Genomic DNA, 18,135 nt, shown 5'->3' on the forward strand with positions numbered 1-18,135 from the left:
ACAACCTGATTGCTTAAGAAAGTTCCACAGAAGAGCTCATAAAAACCCCTAAACTTAGAAACTGTGGGGGTAACCCTCTCAGGCCTGCTCCCTCTCTGGCAACTTTCTACTCTTGCTCAATAAACGTTGTTTTGCTGCCCACCAAAAAAACCCACAAAAAACTGTAGGCATGGCACGGCCTTGGAGAATGTAATGCCCTTCCACATCCACAATCCTCTCGCGACTCACACAACTCTCTGAGGCAGGAATTTTCAGCCCCATTTTATAGACAAGATCACGGAGGTCCAAGGTCACACAGCAAGGATGTGCCTGAGCTGGGGTCAGACCAGATCCTTCTGACTCCCAGCGTCATGTTCTTTCTGCTACCAAGGAGCTGATCACAGAGGCTCTGAGCGGGTGGTAGGAGCAGGCCACACGGCGAGAGCTATTTCCAGAATCCCTCTGGGCCTGCCCATTCTGAGTTTGGTCTCCTCCCAGAGGCAGGGGTTTGTGTGGAAAATCTGAGCAAATCTCTGTTCGACTGTTTTGGAGCCGAGGGAAGGTAGAAGGGGCACAGCCAGAAGGTGGGGGGTTGGAGGGAACGATGCCTTCTATTTCTTTCTTTCAAAGCAATTTCGGGAGTTTTCTTTTTATTCCCCTCTCTTTTGGCATCCTGCTAACTGCACAGAGCTGAGCTCCCAAGGCTGAAACTTTCCACATGTCCAATCCTCAGTGAGGAGGAGAGTGCCAGGAGAGTGTGGAAAAGCAAGGGTTCGGGAGGAGCCCAAATTATGAATGGCTAAGAGCTGGCATTGGCGACTGAGCACAGGGAAGCTGATACAGCCTTGCTTGCTGGCTGTGTGAGGTTGGCGGGGGGCAGAGGGGGTGGCGGAGTTGTGCCCTCGATGGTTAAGCATGGACATCAGGACATCCTGCTCCACAACCCTTTACCAATAATCAATCAATGAATACTCACTAAAGCCATATACCCCATCCTGGGTTAATTTCTCAAGTGTAAGGCGTGATCTCTGCTCTCTCGAGAAAATGGGAGAGATGGGGCTCCAAGAACAAAAGATGAAGACTTCCCAGCGGCCATGGCTGGGAGTTTTCTCTCTTAAAATTCTCATAGCGCTGCATGGAGCCACCTCTCCCAGGGCCCTCGGCATTTCCTCTTTTGCCTTAGGCAACAGCCCCGCCATCAGCCATTCTGTCATGGATGGTTTCCTTTCTGATACTTCAGCTCTGAAATGTGTGCTCATTTGACAGGAATGTTTTGCTGCAGTCTCCTTTCAACAAGAGGCAGCATGACCACAATGGCCGAAGGGTCCCAAACTTTTGGATTACATGCATCCGTAAAATATCCCCCAATACCACAGGTACCAAAGCACAGTCAGTAGCTTTTCCTTTTGCCAAGTGAGGATGTTAGAAATACAAACTACCACTTGCCATCATTTTTAATTTAAAAACAGAACACCAAAAAAAAAAAAGTAGAAAAGACACAATCTCAACATAAAGGATGCTTTTAAATTGGGAAAAATAGCATTACACAAAAACTCAGGAAGCATTTTATTTTCTTTATTTTATGGCAGACCAGTAAAAATGTCATAAGAATGTGCCCTTTGACAGATAGGCACTAGGAACCACCACCTTGAGCCATCTGGGGGTGATTTTCGGGGTAGTGGAGAGAGAAGACAGGAGTCTATGCGCCAGTCTCGTGATACGATGCTTGGCTCGGAACAAAAGCGGGACCACTTCAGTGCGGATGCCCAGTGGTTCCCTGCATTTTGCTAAAACATCTGTAACAACTCGAGAGAGGACGCCGACGGAGTTGACGTGAGGTGGCTCAACACCTCTGAAAACCTGACACCTGTGGGAGGATCTTCCTTGGCAACTCTGGCCTCTGTGCAATTTCATAAATGGTTGATTCAGAAAGGTTATCTTCCCAAGCAGGTTTTATCCATCAGCAAATCGGGCTGGCTTGGAAGCCTTTTAGAACTTTTATTTACCACAGTATTACATACATATATCAACGCTATTTTTATAATTTCCCCCAACCACCCATTTTCCACCAGCTGGTCATTGCACCCACCAAAGCTTGCCAACCCTGGTCTGAGAGACTAGCAGTCATGTAGTGTTCATGGGAAACCACTGAGGCCTACCCTTTCTACTGCCTCCCAAGACTCAGGGAGGGCCAGGACTGGCCCTGGGCACACCTGCTTCCCCAGGGTTCACCGGCCTTAGTTTGGCTGCCGGGCTGGTCTCTGGTGGTGGTGGTGACGGGGCCTGGTGGGTGGTCGGGGGGGGGCCAAGTCTGCTTGGGCAGATGGAATGGCAGCCAAGCGATAGGCCCAAATCCTGCCATTGTGACACTTTGTATTTGGGGCAGTGCTCAAGGTTACAGTTCTCTGACATGGTCTGTTTATCTGGAGACCTGAGGCCTGCCAGGAAGTCATGCCAAGGCACTGAGGAAAATGCTCTGGCACCAGGATCTAGCTCATGTTTGGAATCCTGAAGTGAGACCTGTTATTTCCCCCACTCTCCCCTGAGTAGGCAGGTTGCCCTTGATTGACATGATGCCCAATCAACTCATGCTTTGTGTCTCTGATCAGTATCACCTCCTCTAGGAAGCCTTCCCTGACTTTTCCTTCTTCCATGTGAGACAGTACACTTCCTTTTTTTTTTTTTAAGGTTTTATTTATTTGACAGAGAGAAAGTAAGAGAGCATGGGTGGGGAGAAGGGCAAAGGGAGAATCAGACCCCCCACTGAGCAGGCAGCCCAACTCCAAGCTTGTACCCAGGACCCTGGGACCATGACCTGAGCGGAAGGCAGGCCCTTAATTGACTGAGGCACCCAGGCACCCTGAGACAGTACACTTCTTAAGAGAGGGGCCCTCTCAGGGCACCTGGATGACTCAGTCAGTTCGGCCTCTGACTCTTGATTTCCGGCTCAAGTCATGATATCAGGATCATGAGATCTAGCCCTGGGTTGGGCTCCGTGCTCAGCATGGAATATGCTTGAGAATCTCCTCCCCCTCACCCTCTCCCCCTGCTCATGACCCCCAAAATAAATAAATAAAATATTTTTTAAAAAATGAGAGGGACCCTCTCTCCCACAGGCCTCACACTTCGTGAGTGCTCTATGAATGTTCACTGAACGAATGCATGAGCTGGCAAACATGGTCCATCATCATCTCAGATTTCCAGCGTGGGCTTTGGAGAGGGATGGGGTCCTGAAGTCTCCACCACCTGCAAAGGTGCATTTGGTGGCTGACTGGAAGCCAACAGATCCTTTTGTTTCATCATCGGCTCCGGGTCAAGGTTCAGAAATGGTAGGGAGGAAGGACCATACCAGCCCTGGTGGGAGGCAGTGGGGAGGAAAGAACCTGGGCTTTGCAGTCAAACAGACCCGGATTCGAATCCTTGATCTACCACTGACTGGCTAGGTGATCGATCTTAGGCAACATTTTAACCTCTCTGAACTTGAGGCATTATTTATAAAATGAGAGTCATAACCACGCTTGCTACAGAGGATTGTTGTTAGGGCTAAATGAGGTAGGACATGCGAAGTACAGTGTGTGTAGAATGGAGGCCCTCCATAGATCGTTGCTGCGTAGTAAAAATAACAGTACTGTGTCATTGTTCTACGTATCCTGGGAGCAAAGGATGCAAAGAGGCGTAAGGGACAGTCGCAGGGGCTGATCATAGTAGCCGGGGAATTGAGCCACGTATGTGGAAAGCCCATCATGCTGACTGAGGCCCTCGGGGCGCACCTGATGTGTGGTGTGCACAGTGAGTGCGGGTCCTCATTGCTCTGAGGAGGGCTCACTGGCTGGAGGCGGGCATCAGGGATGGGGAGGAGGCCTTAGAGGAACAGTAGGATTTAGGTAAGTGGAGAGGCATGGGAAAGAGTTCCAGGGAGGGGACACAGTGCACACAAAGGCAAAGAGAAGAGAGAGACCATACCCACAGGCCAGTCTGGCTGCAGCCGACTGGCTTAGAGGGAATTACTGTTAGAGGGGATCAGACCGGGGAAGGTATTCAGTGCTGGTCTATGGACTTGAATCCTGGAGGCACCTGGGAGCCAGTGAGTGTCTCCAAGAAGGAGGTGGCATGGGCCAAGTGGAATTTTGGAGAGATTTCTTCAGACCTGGCCGTGGTTTGGACTCCAGGCCTACTGTCAGAGAGGAGAGTACAGCTCAGGCGATCCCAGGCTCAGGGGCTGTGTAGCGCGGTGCCTGGGATTTAACAAATGCACTTAGGATAACTGAGGCCCACGAGGGTCTGTGTCATCTGCCTCTGTTTCCCTGACCTGGAGTGCTCTCCACTGTCATCAGACCCCAGCCTCCCTGCACCTCTGGCACCTCCTTGAACATACCATGTTCCCTCCAGCCCCCTGAGCTTTGCACTTGCTTATCCCTCTGCCTGGAAGGCTCTGCCCAGACCTTCACCCGTGCACCTCCTTTGTACCAGTTAGACCCCGCTCTTCAGAGAGGCCTGTCCTGTCCTCCCCAGCTAACATCAGGTGTGGGCCACTGCATCACCCTGTTTGTCTCCACAGCCTGAGATACTGCCCCAAAGCAACTTTATGCTATTTTCTTATTTCTCATTGGTCTCCCCCACTGGACTGCAAGCTCCATGAGAGCAAAGACTTTGTCCCCAGTGCCCAGTACAGAGTAAGAGCTCAGCAAATATTTGTTGAATGAGTAAGTGACAGATGGAGGGGACATTGGGTTTAGAGGGTCCGGCATGAGCCTGACCATGCTCTCCTGGATTCCTCCTTGTTCGCCAGAGGAGGTCCTGGGAGGGGTGGGGAAGGACCCTGCACCCCAGTGTGTTTCTCTGCATGGGACTCTCTCTCTCGTGGCTGCTAGTCACTGGAGGGGGCTCCAGATTTTGCAAGGTGAGGAAGGGCAGTGAAAAGGCAAGGCTCTGGTGGCGCGTGGCTTTGGCACAGCACCAGCTTGGAGGAAGGCGCCCAGTTCCAGCTGCACTCTGCCCCCAGGCTGATCCCGGGGTCTGGGAAGCAGAGCTCTTCCTGCACCCGGTCAGGAGTTCCACCACTTGCTCAGGAGGGTGGGAGCTTGAGAGCAGATGCTGTCCCAAGGGGAGGAAGAGGAGAGACTGTCAGTGCTGAAGATGCCTTTGAGAGACCCTTAGGATGCCCCCCAGCCTCCCCAGCCTGCCCCTCAAATGATTCATGAGAAAATCGGGGCTCAGTGAGATCAAGGTCACACATCTCACAGAAGACAGGAAAACCTCAACAACTCAGCCCCGCCCCTGACTTTCAGGCCAGTGTTGAGCCCCCCTTCCCATTAAAAAACCTCATTCATTCATTCATTCGTTCATTCATTCTTGAGAATCTACTCTGTGTCAGTCTCTGTTCCAAGTTCTGGGGTGACAGGAGGATAGAAAACAAAACGTCTGCCCTCTGGGACTTTCAGTCTGAGAGGAGAGGCTGACAACTAACGGTGAGCACAAGCGTACAACCCAAAGTCAGGTGTCCTGCTGGGAGTGCTCCACACCTTTGGTCACTCAGTCCCTGATTGGCTGTTCGGTGATCACAGGGTAACCCCACCTGGGCAGATGGGCCCAGGGCGCTTTCTGAGTCGGGCTTCCTGCTGGAGTGGGGGAGGCCAAGGAGCACACAGCAGGTGGCCCTCCTGACGGGAAGGAGTCACGGCCTCCCCACCCCCCTACACCCCCCCTCCCCCCCGCCCCCGGCCCTCATTCCTCTTCCTGTCTCCGCAGCTGTGTGCCAGCCGCCTTGCCAGAACAGGGGATCCTGCAGCCGGCCCCAGCTCTGTGTGTGCCGCTCTGGCTTCCGCGGAGCCCGCTGCGAGGAGGTCATTCCTGAGGAGGAATTCGACCCCCAGAACTCAAGGCCCGCACCCCGCCGCTCAGCCGAGGGGTCACCCAACCTGCGCAGGAGCAGCGCAGCCAGAGAAATCACCACGACCCCCAGAGCGCGGTCACTGGCATCACAGCAGCCGCTGGCCAGGTAAGTCCCCTCCTCGCTGGGACCTCGGGTCCAGGGGCTCAGTCCCCCTCTAGCGGGGCTTCTTCCTCGGACCATTTGGTGAAGACCTTGGTGGAGAAGACCAGAATTATCCTTCCTCCTTCCTGCTCTCCTCCCCTTTCCCTGCCCCCACCAGAGGTGCAGTGAGCGGGAAGGTGAGTGTTGGGGTTGGCACAGGCTTTGCCAGGCTGCGGTGACCAGGGGAGACGGGAGGTGAAGTCTCTACCCTCCAGGTCCTGGGAGAAAGCTGAGGAGGGCACAAGCCCATGCCCTCTTGTTTCGAATCCTGTCGTGGCCACTTCCTGGCTGGGTGGCCTTGGGCAAGTTATTTACCTCTCTGATTCCTCACAGTGAGGTGGGGACAACGATGGTCATCACAAGCATGGAACTGTTGTAAGGATTAAATTAGTTAATATAAAGAAAGTGCCTAGATCAGTGGCTGGCACGTAGTAAACTCTTTACAAATGTTTTCCTCTTCCCCCTCCTCTGCCTGTGGTCCATGCAGGAAGGACCCCTCTGCCCGAAGAAGCCCTTCCGTTCACTCACTGCCCAGCAGTAACTTTTCTCCTTGAAAAGAGAATAACAGGAGCTTGTGGGGGGAAGGTGCAGAATAAAATGTGGGCGAGGGAAACATTCGTGGGCAGGATTCCCTGGCCTGCTTGCCAGCCAACCTGGCTAGACTTTTTCTAGCTCTGGACAGGAAATCTGAACTTTGTAAACTGGTCCATTTCTAGGGGGCTGTGTTTTCCTTTTGGTTTTTCAGTCGAGTTTTTCCATTCGTTTCCTACTTAAGATGTTCTTTCTGAGATGTTGCAACCTTGTCTTGCTGAACTAAAGGGAAAAAGGATTTGTCCTTTGGGAGGCCAGGAGAACCTGACCTTGAGGCCCCCAGTGGGAAAGCTCAGGAGGGAAGGGAAAGGAGCTTGAGATTATCCTGCAGCTCTGAGGCAGGGGGCAACCAAGGTCTCAGTAAGGTAGGGTCCCAGAGCCCCAAGCACCCAAGCAGCTAGTTTGCAAGGGTAGCCAGAAGCACAAAGAATGAACTCTGGTTGAGGTCTAGGGAGATCCAAATCAAAACCAGAAGAACCAAACCCTTTGGCCTAGGCCTTGAAATGCTGGGGCAGAGAGAGGGGCAGAGCTAAGGGCCAGGCAGACAACACAGGGGCCAGGGTCGATGGCCTAGGATTGGCTGTGAACAGGTGGGCAGGGCCTGAGCCCTGTGATGATTGGTCCCAGCTGTTGGTCCAAGGTGGGTGGGCCTGGTGTGAAGGCACCTGGAAGAACACCAGAGGTACCAGCTCCAGGGTTGGCCCAGGGCAGGATGGAGCAGTCCTTCCAGCCTGGCATTCCCCTGCAGGCTCTCTTTTGGCTTGTCGGATTCGTTCCTTTCATAATGCATGGAGCCTGTGTGCTCACACAGTGAGTATGGGGGGTAGTTGCTTGGCAGGTCATTCTATCCCTTGCACCCTTAAGTCAGAGCTGTTTAGTATCCCATGCCCCATCTTCCCAGCCCAGCCCACTCCTCCTATTCTTCAAGGCCCAGTACCACTTTCTCCAAAAAGCCCCCCTGATCACTTCCACCCAGCTCTCTGACCCCCTGCAGCGCCTACCCTGTGGATCTGTACCTTGTGTCTGCAATCGGACTGCATGGCCTGGGCCTGGGGGGCAGAGACTCTGTCTCTCTCTTTGGATCTCCCCAGCTCCTCCTACAGGCTTAGCTTATAGAAAGGCTCAATCTGCATTTGCTTCCCTGGGTCCAAACTGAAGAGTTACCCAAGAAAGGGCCCATCCACCATTGACCCCTCACCCTGTACCCAGAACCAAGGGCACCAGCCCCTGTGCTGCTCTGAGTGCAGGGAGAGAGGAGGCTCTGTGCTTCCCTGGCCGAGAACCCCACACTCTGCCTCAGGATGGTCTGTGATGGTCTGTTCATCTGTTTGCCGCACCAGGAGCTCCTGGAGAGTAGGGACTATGTCCTGCTCTTTCGTGCAGGCAGCCTTGGTACCCAACACTAGGCTTGGCTCACTGTAGGTGCTCAATTTATGAAAGCTAAATGAATGAATGGATGGGGCCCAATGCTGGGAAGAGGAGGAAGCTGAGAGGAGAGGAGGAGCTGCGGGAACCTTCCATCCCTCCCCCCCCCCGCCCCCGTGCGGGATTCACGTATGCGGGAGGCAGTGGAGGGCAAGGGCCCAAGGGAGGTCAGTGGCCGACAGCAGGGACAACGTCTTCCAGCTTCACAGGCTCCCGGGCCAGGGGCTACTGTGATGTCGTGAATACACTGCTGCCTCCAGGCCGGCCCAGTCTGTCTCTGCCCTGGGACCTTAGTGCCATGAAATCTGGGAAAGTCCGAGTGGCCCGCTGTCGGCCCAGCTGTGTTTTGCTTTGAGAGGCCAAATCCTGCTTGCCTGGTGGTGTCAGACATTTCCTGTGAGCTTGGCTAGGTTCCCCAAGCAGCCGTTGGCCTCTTTCCCGATGGCAACTCGCACGGGCTCTTGGTGTCCAGAAAGAGGGAGTGACATGAAGCAGGGGGCATTCTAGAAGTCAGAGGGGGGCTCAAAATATTTGGGGGGGGGGGGAGACACTGCAAGGACTGGTGATGATCAGAGACCCCCTTCAGGAGAGCACTAGACAGAGGCCAAGAGACTTGCGTTCCAGAAGGAAGTCAAAAGGGAGGGGCCAGGAGTGGCTCAGGCAGCCTCGAAGCACGCCCTAAGGAGAGCCAGACAAGAGTTGATGTTGTCCGGCTGTGGCCTGGGCGGGCTGCAGGGGCCTGGAGACTCCCTCTGAGACCCAGGTCCAGGCTTCTTCCCCAAGGCTGGGCAGAGGGCCTGTCCTACCTGGGGAGCCAGAGCCAGGCAGCTGGGGACAGGCCTTAGGAGGTTGGGGGTGGGGTGACTACAACAACCAGGGACCGGCCAGCGGTGGAAACCTGCTTTTACATCAGTGCTTCTCAAACTGCCACGGGCACGGGCATCACCTGGGAACTTGCTAACAGGCAGCTGCTGATCCTGCAGGGCTGGGAGAGCAGCTCTAAAGCCGTCTCAGGTGGCGCCGAGGCTGCTGGTCCACGCACCACACCTTGAATACTGACGGTCCGGCCTGGGCTTTGGATTCAGGTTCCGGATTTACTACTCACTAGCTGTGTGACATTAAGCACGTTTCCTAAACTCTCTGAGTAATTGTCCCCACCTAATAGGAGTTAGTCCTCAACATATTTTGGCCATCAGCAAGCTGGTTCTTTTTGCTAGGGGGTCTTGTGTGGCAAAGAGCAAACAAAACCTGGGGTGTGTGTGTATGGACCCGCTCTGGGAAGCATCAGAGCCCACCCAGCCTCAGGCGAGCCGTGAGTAGCAGATCCCGCCATGGCACTAGTAGTGGGTTTGGCTGGCTGGCTCGTTCCACCAGGACCATTCTTACCAGCCCTATGGGAGAGGGGGCCGAGGGGAGGTGTCACAACATTTCTCAGAATGGGAGGCACGTCCAGTGGGTTTGCTCCTTAGCCTGACCTGAGGACTTAGAGGCTGGGCCCTGGGGACATTCTAAGCAGGCTTGCTCCCGACTTGGGCAACAACGGGCCTGGGGGACAAGGCGAAGAGGGTTTGGCAGGGAGATGTCTGGGAAGCTGTGGGCCCCATGCTGCCCCATGGGCTGCTCCCCCAGAAGGCAGCTCAGGTCTGCCTTCTTTTTACCCACGCACTCTCCCTGTCTCCCGGATCTCCTCCTCTCCACACACCGCATGCTTTTACCCACTCTGTTAGTTTCCTGGGGCTGCCATAATGAATTGCCGCAAACGAGCCACTTAACACAACGCGGACATGTTATCCTGTAGCTCTAGAGGTCAAACATCCGACGCAGGTCTCACCAGGCTAGAGTCAAGATGGCAGCAGGGCTCAGCTCCTGGAGGCTCTCAGGGTGAATCGGTTTCCTTGCTCACTCAGGTTGGTGGCAGAATTCAGTTCCTTGCAGTCGTAGGACCGAGGTCTCCATTTCTTGCTGTCCCTTGAGGGCTGTTCCTAGCATCTAGAAGCCACCTCTCCTCTTCGGCTTGCGGCCACCTTCTTATCTTCCAAGCCAGCAATGGCGCGTGAACCCTTTGTGTTTTGAATCTCCCCTCTGCTTCCTTCTTTGGCCGAACCTCTCACTGACTCTTCTGTCTTCTTCTTCCACTTTTGAGGGCCTATGGGACGACACTGGTCCCCCTGGGCACTACAGGACGCTCTCCCTCTTTTGTCAGCTGATTAGCAACCTTAATTCTACCTGCTACCTTTGTTGCACTTTGCCAGTTATTTTTTTTTATTTTATTCCTGTGTAGTTAACATACAGTATTATAGGAGTTTCATTCCTTTTGCCATTTAATGTAACATATTCAAAGGTGTAACACCAGGGACAAGGATCATGGGGGCCAACCAAACCCACCTACTGCAGCCCATTCCAGCTGGGACCCCCCCCCCCATCTGAAGTGTAACAGCTCCCCTTGTCAGGGGCTTGCCGCAGGGCAGCCCTCCATTATGGCCCCCAAAACCTTTCTGACATCTCTGATGTCAGCTTTCACCATTCATTCCCCCCATTCACTCTGCTTCTGCCACACTGGCCAACTGGTTTTTCCTCAAATATCCCAGAGACGCTCTCACCTCAGGGCCTTTGCACTTGCTATCCCCCTCCTTGGAATACTGTGTTAGTATTTCCTAGGATGGGCATAACAAATGACCACAAACTGAGTGGCTTAAAACAACAGAAATGTATTCTTTCACAGTTCAGGAGGGCGCAAGTCCAAAATCAAGGCATGGATCGGGTGGTTCCTTCTGCGAGAGAATCTATTTCATGCTTCTCTGCTAGCATCTGATGGCTCCCATCAATCCTTGGTGTCCCTTGGCTCATAGCTGCAGCACACGAATCTCTGCCTCCAAGGTCACATGGCCTGCCGTGTGTGCGTGCGTGTGTATTTAGGGTGCCACGCCTCTCTGGGCTTCTGTCTTTGGGAGAGGGAGGAGGGGAGGTACTGGCACAGCTCCTGCTGAAGGTCCAGCCTCCGTGGTGAGCGCCGGGCCACTGAGCACGTGTGGCTGCGTGTGGGTGGTCGTGGGACTGGGCGCCTCAGGGCAGGACCCAGACTTGTTCAGCCCCCACCTTTCCACCTGGGCCCCCTTTGCACTTCCTGACCTGTGACCTTTGACCTGCTGTTGCTGAGAGTGGGCCCGCAGGTTCCCCGTGGGAGTACTGCTCCTTCACTCCAGGCCTTGCCTGGGCCTCCTCTGGTGTGTACGGGGTCTCAGCTCCCAAGGGGTGGTCTCTGCCGGGCTTGGGGAGCGGGGCAGATTCCCAAGTGGATCACTGCCCCAGGAGCCACGGCTGGGGAGACCCAGGCTCACCTCCTGGGGCCGAAGGCAGTGCCTGCTGACTGGCAAAATGGCAAAGAGGAGATTGATGACCCTGAACCAGAAACTACGTACCTGGGGCAACAGAAGGAACAAGAAGGTGCGAAGAAACAGCCAGTGTGTGTCTCGGAAGAGCGTTGAGTTTTGGAGCCAGCCAGAATGAAAACCCTGGTGCCTCACGAACCAGTCATGCCAGTCACTCGCCTCGTGGAAATTCAGTTTCTTTGGCTCTGAAATGGGAAAACTAATGCCCATCTCATAGGGTGGTTGGAGAATTCACTGAAATAACCCATGTGGGGGGGATCATTGGGCGGTCTGGCACACAGGAGGGCCAACAGATGTAAAATCTCTGACCTACCTTTCTATTCCCCATGCCTATGACAAATCAGTGGGAGGTACCCCATTTGCCAGGATGGGTTTTTCTCCACCCCACCGTCTGGACTTGCAGATAGGGAAACTGGGGCAGGACAAAGGTTGGCAACTGGGTTATGGGTCTGTTCTGGGAACCCAGGAGATCCTGACTTGGGCCAGTCTGAAGGCTTGCCAGGGTCCTCCGAGCCACTCCCCTCCTGTGCTCGCTCCCTTGGGTGACATGACCCTCTGTTTGTCCTCCCTCCTCCTCATTCAAGGCACCCAAGACAATTCTTCAGTTCCCCTGGGACATCATGAGGACCCGACTCATGCTAGACTCATGCTAGAAGGCCTTGGAAAACTCCTTTGCCTCCCTGGGCCTCAGTTTCCACCTTTGGAAATCAGAGACCTAGAGTGGGTCTTCTCTGAGGCAGAGTTAATGGTCTCAGACTCTGGTCTCTGGCTTGGCCATTTTCCATCCCAGATGGTGATGTGTGCTTACTCCCCTTTTACCCATTTCCAAGGTCATGACAAGGACACATGATGCCTTCACCGGGACAGACCTTCGCTGGCCCTGACAATCTTGGCCTCAGGTCCTCCTTGGCAAGGCCGCAGCGGGGTTGGCAGCCTGCGTCTTTCACGCTGTGTCACCCATTCCTCGTGGCCATGGAGTGGCGCCGCCCTGCTAGGACAGCTACGGTCCAGGCTGAGTCAAGCGTTGGAGATCTCTGGGGATGGAATGTCTTCTTTCCTTTCCTTTTCTTTCTTTCCTTTTTTCCTTTTTTTTTTTAGGCTATTTTTTTCTGATTTGTTTTTGTAACTCTGAGTCCCAACCTTGCCCCCTGGGGTTTTTCTGGAGTTCCCCAACCCTTAGGACCTCGGGTACACTATTTTGAAAGAGCTTAGAATCAGGAGACCCAATTTGCTTCCAAGCTGGGACACTAAGTAGCTTTGTGGCTTTGGGCTGGCTGCTTAACTTGATGAAGACTTCATGTCTCTATCTATAAAATAGGAAAGAGAATTCTTTCCTCACTGGGATGTTGTGAGGATTAACAAAAACACTGTGGGCAAAAGATGGCTTTGTGAACTGTGATGTTTATTGCAAGTGCTGGTTAATGTTGTTAGTTAGCAGTCTTGACAGTGGGCTGGGGTATTTGCTTATGCCTCTGTTTGTGCGTGAGTTACTTTCAGGAGAAGCTCCTCATTGAGGCCCTCTCTGACCACCTTTGAAAGGTTTTAGCCTTAGGGTTGACCTTAGCCACTGGACACAAACCAGGGGATGTACTTCACAGTGCAGATCATAGCATCTACAATGGGTACCCCAAAAGTTGTGCAGTGCACAGCCTGTGCAGCTGTATGTGGTGATCCTGAACCTGGTTCCTTCCCAGGAGGGAAATGTCTCTTATCTCTCTATTACCTAATATTGTAACCCCTCAACTTGAGAATCCCCCTCATCTTGTTCATTTTTTATTTTCACAGTACTTTTAACTTTCTGTTTTCTAACATAACATATCATTAACTTATTTGTCGTGTTTAGCGTTTATCATCTGTTTTTCTCCAGCTACAATGTGAGCTTCTCAAGGACAGGGATCTTGCTTTGTTCACTGATATATCCCAGTCCCCTAGAACAGTGCCTGGTATATAGTAAGCACTCAAGAAATAAATGTCTAGTGAATGACCAACCCTACTGTAGTGCGTCCCCTGCGGTCGCCTGGAGCAAAGAAAGATGTTCTTGGGTCCATTCCCTTCTGAGCTGACACTCAGCCCATCCCCTAGATTGACACTGATCAGGAAGGTGATCTTCCACTCCTCCCAGCAGGTGGGTGTCCGCCCACTCTGTGCCCCTGGGCCTGGGGGCTCTGGAGCCAGGGCGGGTCTAGGGCAATGCTTCTCCCCTAAGGGTGATTAAATGGGGCGGAACCGGACTTAGCAGACCCTAAGGAGCTCCAGGAGTGTGGTACAGGACTGTGGCAGCTATGAAGGGGGTCCCCTTCCAGTTTCTTCTGTCTCTGGGGCCTGAAAAAAGCCCCAGGAACCCCCCCTCAGGCTTGTGGGTTTGGAAGAGGGAGGGTTTGGAGGGGAGTAGTCAGAGGGAGATGCTCGCTTGTGGGCCTCTAGCCAGAACAAATGGAGAGGGTTTTATGGTCCCAAGTTTGAGACCCCAGAAGCCCTGCTGCTGCTTTTTGAAGGGAGTAGAAAAACTCTGCATCTCAGCCAAGCACTTCCTTTCCTGCCCACATCCTCTCCCTGCTGCTTTCAGGGAGGTCTGCAAGTGTAGATGGGCCCCATGAAGTTTCGTGCAGGGTCCCTCAGCACTGCCCAGAAGACTGCTTGGAGGAAGTGGCTAGGTCTGAAGCTCTCCATTTCCACCAGGGAGAGGAGGGAGACAGGTTATTCTGTGCTGGACTTCTCAGTCACTGGATACAGCAGGAGATAGCCATCATAGCACAGTCTCTATGATAGGTACTCCAAGAATTGTGCAGTGCACAGCCTGTGCAGCTGTATGTAGTGGCCCTGGACCTGGCTTCTTCTCAGGAGGGAGTTGTTTCCCATGTCCCCCACAAAGCATGTTGCTTCAAAGCCATTCTTTGTAGCTGGATGTGGCTGCTAAGGTCCTTTCTAGAGTTCTCTGAAATGGTAGTGGTGTGTGGGGGAGTGGAACTCTGGGGCTTTGCAGAGTGTTAATATGCACCTCTTCAACTCAGGCAAGTACCTGAGACTCACAGAGCTCAGGGCCTGGGCAGGGTCTTGGCTAGCCAAGTGTGAATAACAAAAAGACACAGGCTCTGGGCAGATGTGGCCTGAGGCCTGTGTTCTGGCTCTGCTTTGACTCTAGGCCTAATGGTCCTGCCAGAGATGGTGAGGAAGGAGAATTCAGCCCAGTGCAGACACCTCTGGGTTGGTGAAGACGCCAAGCTCAGGCCTCTGAGTGCTCAGGGAGGAAGGGAGCCCAGCCCCTTCTAACACCTCTCCTGCTCCCCACGTAGGACAAGTGGGCAGGCTCCAGGGGAACGGTGTCTGCTTCTTGCACACTTTCTCTTGCCTTCTTTTCCTAGTTAAGCTTGACAGTGAACATCTGGCCTGAGGCAGCCCCCAAATCTCTGATGAAGGCTGCATGACTCCCTTTCCCAGGATTCTCCCAGAGCTTAGGATTATCATAACCTCCCTGGGTGTGATTACAGAGGGGGCCTTCCTCCCAGCCCAGCCCTGGCCCTGGCCCTCGACAGGTCTCTGAGATGTGAGCTGTTCACCTCCTGTCTGCCAAGAGCCTGCAGCACAGTGATAGAGAAAGCTAGAGGATTTCTTCCTCTTCCAGTCCTCCCCTCTTCATCACCACCACCGATGGCATCGATTGTGCCCTGCCATGGTTCCGGCACTGCGCTCATCCTTACCCTCCTCTTCCTCCCCTTGCCCTCCCCACACCAAAGTCACCAGCTCAGTGACATGCAGGAAGGAGATGTTACACAAAGGTCTTCTGGCCAATCACGTTGAGTCTGATTGGTGGAGTATAAATGGAGTGAGGTGGCAGGGCTGCAGCTGCTGATGGGATGGGGACAATCACCCAGGAGCAGAGGGGTCTGGGAGACCTCCCAGTGCTCACCATTGCCCTGACCCTAGTCTGACCCTGATGGGGTGCCTACAATTGTGGTTACGGTGGTGAATGTTGGGTTAGGATTGGGTGGAACTGGGGTTGTGGTTGGGGTGATACTCTATTTCACAAGAGGGTGGTGGTGAGGGAAAAAGAGAGGATAACTTTAGTGTGGCATTACAGTGAGATTTTAACCTTAGGGTTGTGGCTAGGGTTGGGATAAAGTTATGCTAAAGTAGAATTTAGAACTGGGGTTTTTTTTGCATGTGGTGTGGTTGTTATTTTAACCTACCATTTATGGAACCTTATTGAGTCAGCTGGCCCTCCTGTGCAGAGCACTCAGCAGGCACCACCTAAGAGTGGGAACCATATGACGTAGTGGTTACGAGCATGGGTCATGAGTCAGACCTCTATTTCATCCGATTCTGTTGCTCACAGCCATGTGATGCAGTATTCCTCACCTCCCTGAGTCGCAGTGTAAAAGGATGATGCTAATACTGGCGGCACAGGGTTGTGTTGAGAATAAAATAAAAGAAGTAGATAAAGTGCTGAGTCACATGGCTAAGTGCTCAATCCTCGAGAGCTGATACTCTTTCTTATCTGTATCAATCAGAGTTCCTGGAGGAAACAGATGGCACGGTCAGTGGGAACAGTTTGATAAAGGGTCTATTTGCAAAGGCATGGAGTAGGATTAGAGGGGCAGGTGCCAGTGGTTACTGGAACCAGAGCAGCTACAGCCACAGGGAAAGCCATGACAAGGAGGTGGCCTCTGTTGACCATGCCACTGCCCCCCCACACACACACACACTGTGCCTATCAGGAGGGAGTTGGGAGGATCAATTCCTCCACTCCGTCTCCAGCCCTCTTGCTGGGCTCCCACCTGGGCTGAATAGGACTGGAAGGCAGAGGGCAAAGGAGCCCCCCGGGGTCCAGAGTGGGGCGGAGAAAGGTCTAGAGGAGCAAGTGGAAGATCTCCAGCACATTTACGAGTCCTCACAGTGGCACTCTGAGGACATTCCTGTTAACCCCACTGCACAGTGACGAAACTGAGGGGAAGGGCCATTCCAGTCCAGCTCTACTCAAGACTCTAGAACCTTGCCAGAAGCCATTTTGCTAAATGGCTAGAGGGCAGGTGAGCTCAGGCCAGTGCAGAGCAGCAAGCCTGGTGAGGGAGCCACAGGGACGGGGTCAGGCAAGGCATCCAGTGTCTTTGCAGAAAACTCCAGAAACCCAGCAAGAGCCTGGAGTAGATTCTCCACAGCCATGTGTGGGGAACAGAGGCAGCTTGTTGGGATCATTCAAACATAACGTATGCAGTTCCCAGCATCCAGCTTAAAAAATAGTAACAACAAACATTTCAAGCTTGTGGCTGAACTCATAGCATTTAACTGACCAAAGTCCTCTAGGATTTTTGTTTGAAAGGAAAAGGGTAGGGAATGATGAAGCAAGAAGGGACTGGAAAGACAGTCAGTCCTCTTTTTCAGATGCCCCAAGGGATGGTTTGTCCCATCTGGTTGCTTTGTACAGAACTGTGGCTTCTCAGTGAATGTCACCCTCCGGGTAGGGTGTGTGTGTGTGTGTGTGTGTGTGTGCGCACGCGTGCGGCATGGGTGGGAAAGCTGTATGAAAGAACATGCCTAAGAAATCATAATGGAGATTTTTTTCAGGCTTTGTGAATTCTCCTTTTGAGTGCAAGGTTTTTAAATATACATATATCAGGTTTCACCCCTTGTCCGGGACGCAGAGGAAGTTTCTGATTTATGGGTCCGGTAGTTTCTCCAGTTACGCGATCTTTAAATCTGCCATCAGTTAATGAATTTGCCACTGTCAGAAAAGGCACTGTAAGCTTCCCAGGTGAAAATCGCTTTACCAAAGTAAAGTGGTACTATGATAACACTAGTAAAAAAGGGGCTCAGATGTATACTTGTTTCCACTCATGGAGCTCACTGAGTCAGTGTCGCAGCACTGCTCTCCTGATCACTGGCGTGTATGTGTGCATGTGTGCACACACAAGCCCGTGCACGCATGCGTGTGCACACACACACACACACACTCCCCACCTCTGGAGAGAGCTACGGAGGAAGGTTTAAGGCTTGCCAGATAATTTCCCAGAAAAAGATCAGAAAGGAAAAATGAATTAAATGCAAAGTCATCTGATAACCATAGTTGTAAGCCTGGCTGCTTAGGACCCAGAGGGCGGTGTGTGCGCATTTGTCTGTCTGCAGATGACATTGTGAGGATCGCTCGATGATTTCCAATAACAAAATGTGAAAACACATAGTTGCTTTGTTAGCCACATAGCTGTGGTTTTGTGTCTGTGATTCATTGTGGAAGTGAGTAGCTGCAACAGGCATTTTGTGGGGGGTTTTTGTTCTTTTTTTCTCCTAAAAAAATATTTGTGAAAGTTCTAAAATTCAAGGAAGTCCAGTGCTTTTTGAAAAGAAAAATCCCCATTCCTTGCAAAATGAAGACTGCAGATCAAACCCTCTGGGGCTACCACAGTTCTGCGTCTAACCCTGCTGGAGCCTCAGCCCCTGACTACCTAGCATGTCCACCCACGGGTGCACCCAGAGCAGGGAGGGGCTGCCCTCTCAAGGGAATCTGGTACTGCAGGGGGACCTCAGACAGGCCACACTCTTGGAGAACCATTCATCCCACATTTCTTTCTTTTGTGGGGTCAAGGTCAGAGCCCCTGGAGCAGGCAGTGGGGTGTGAGGGAGGGATTGTGAAACTATTGATGTCTTACAATTAGATAAGTCTGGGTCTGAACCTCAGCCCTACCACTTAACAACTGTGTCTGCCTTGAGCAAGTGATTTAACCC

At 52.8% G+C, this 18,135-nt stretch overlaps 1 protein-coding gene across 3 annotated transcripts in view; it reads left to right on the forward strand.

Moving 5' to 3' along the window:
* Positions 1-18,135, forward strand: part of LTBP2 (latent transforming growth factor beta binding protein 2) — a 108,029-nt gene that overhangs the window by 24,732 nt on the left and 65,162 nt on the right. For all 3 annotated transcript variants that reach the window (XM_057318709.1, XM_026519507.4, XM_048220085.2), the window contains one exon: positions 5,728-5,977. In XM_057318709.1, coding sequence (XP_057174692.1) covers positions 5,728-5,977 — 250 coding nt within the window. The remainder of the gene's footprint in view (positions 1-5,727; positions 5,978-18,135) is intronic.

The sequence above is a fragment of the Ursus arctos genome, unplaced genomic scaffold (assembly GCF_023065955.2).
Source record: "Ursus arctos isolate Adak ecotype North America unplaced genomic scaffold, UrsArc2.0 scaffold_25, whole genome shotgun sequence".
NCBI classification, from domain to species: domain Eukaryota; kingdom Metazoa; phylum Chordata; class Mammalia; order Carnivora; family Ursidae; genus Ursus; species Ursus arctos.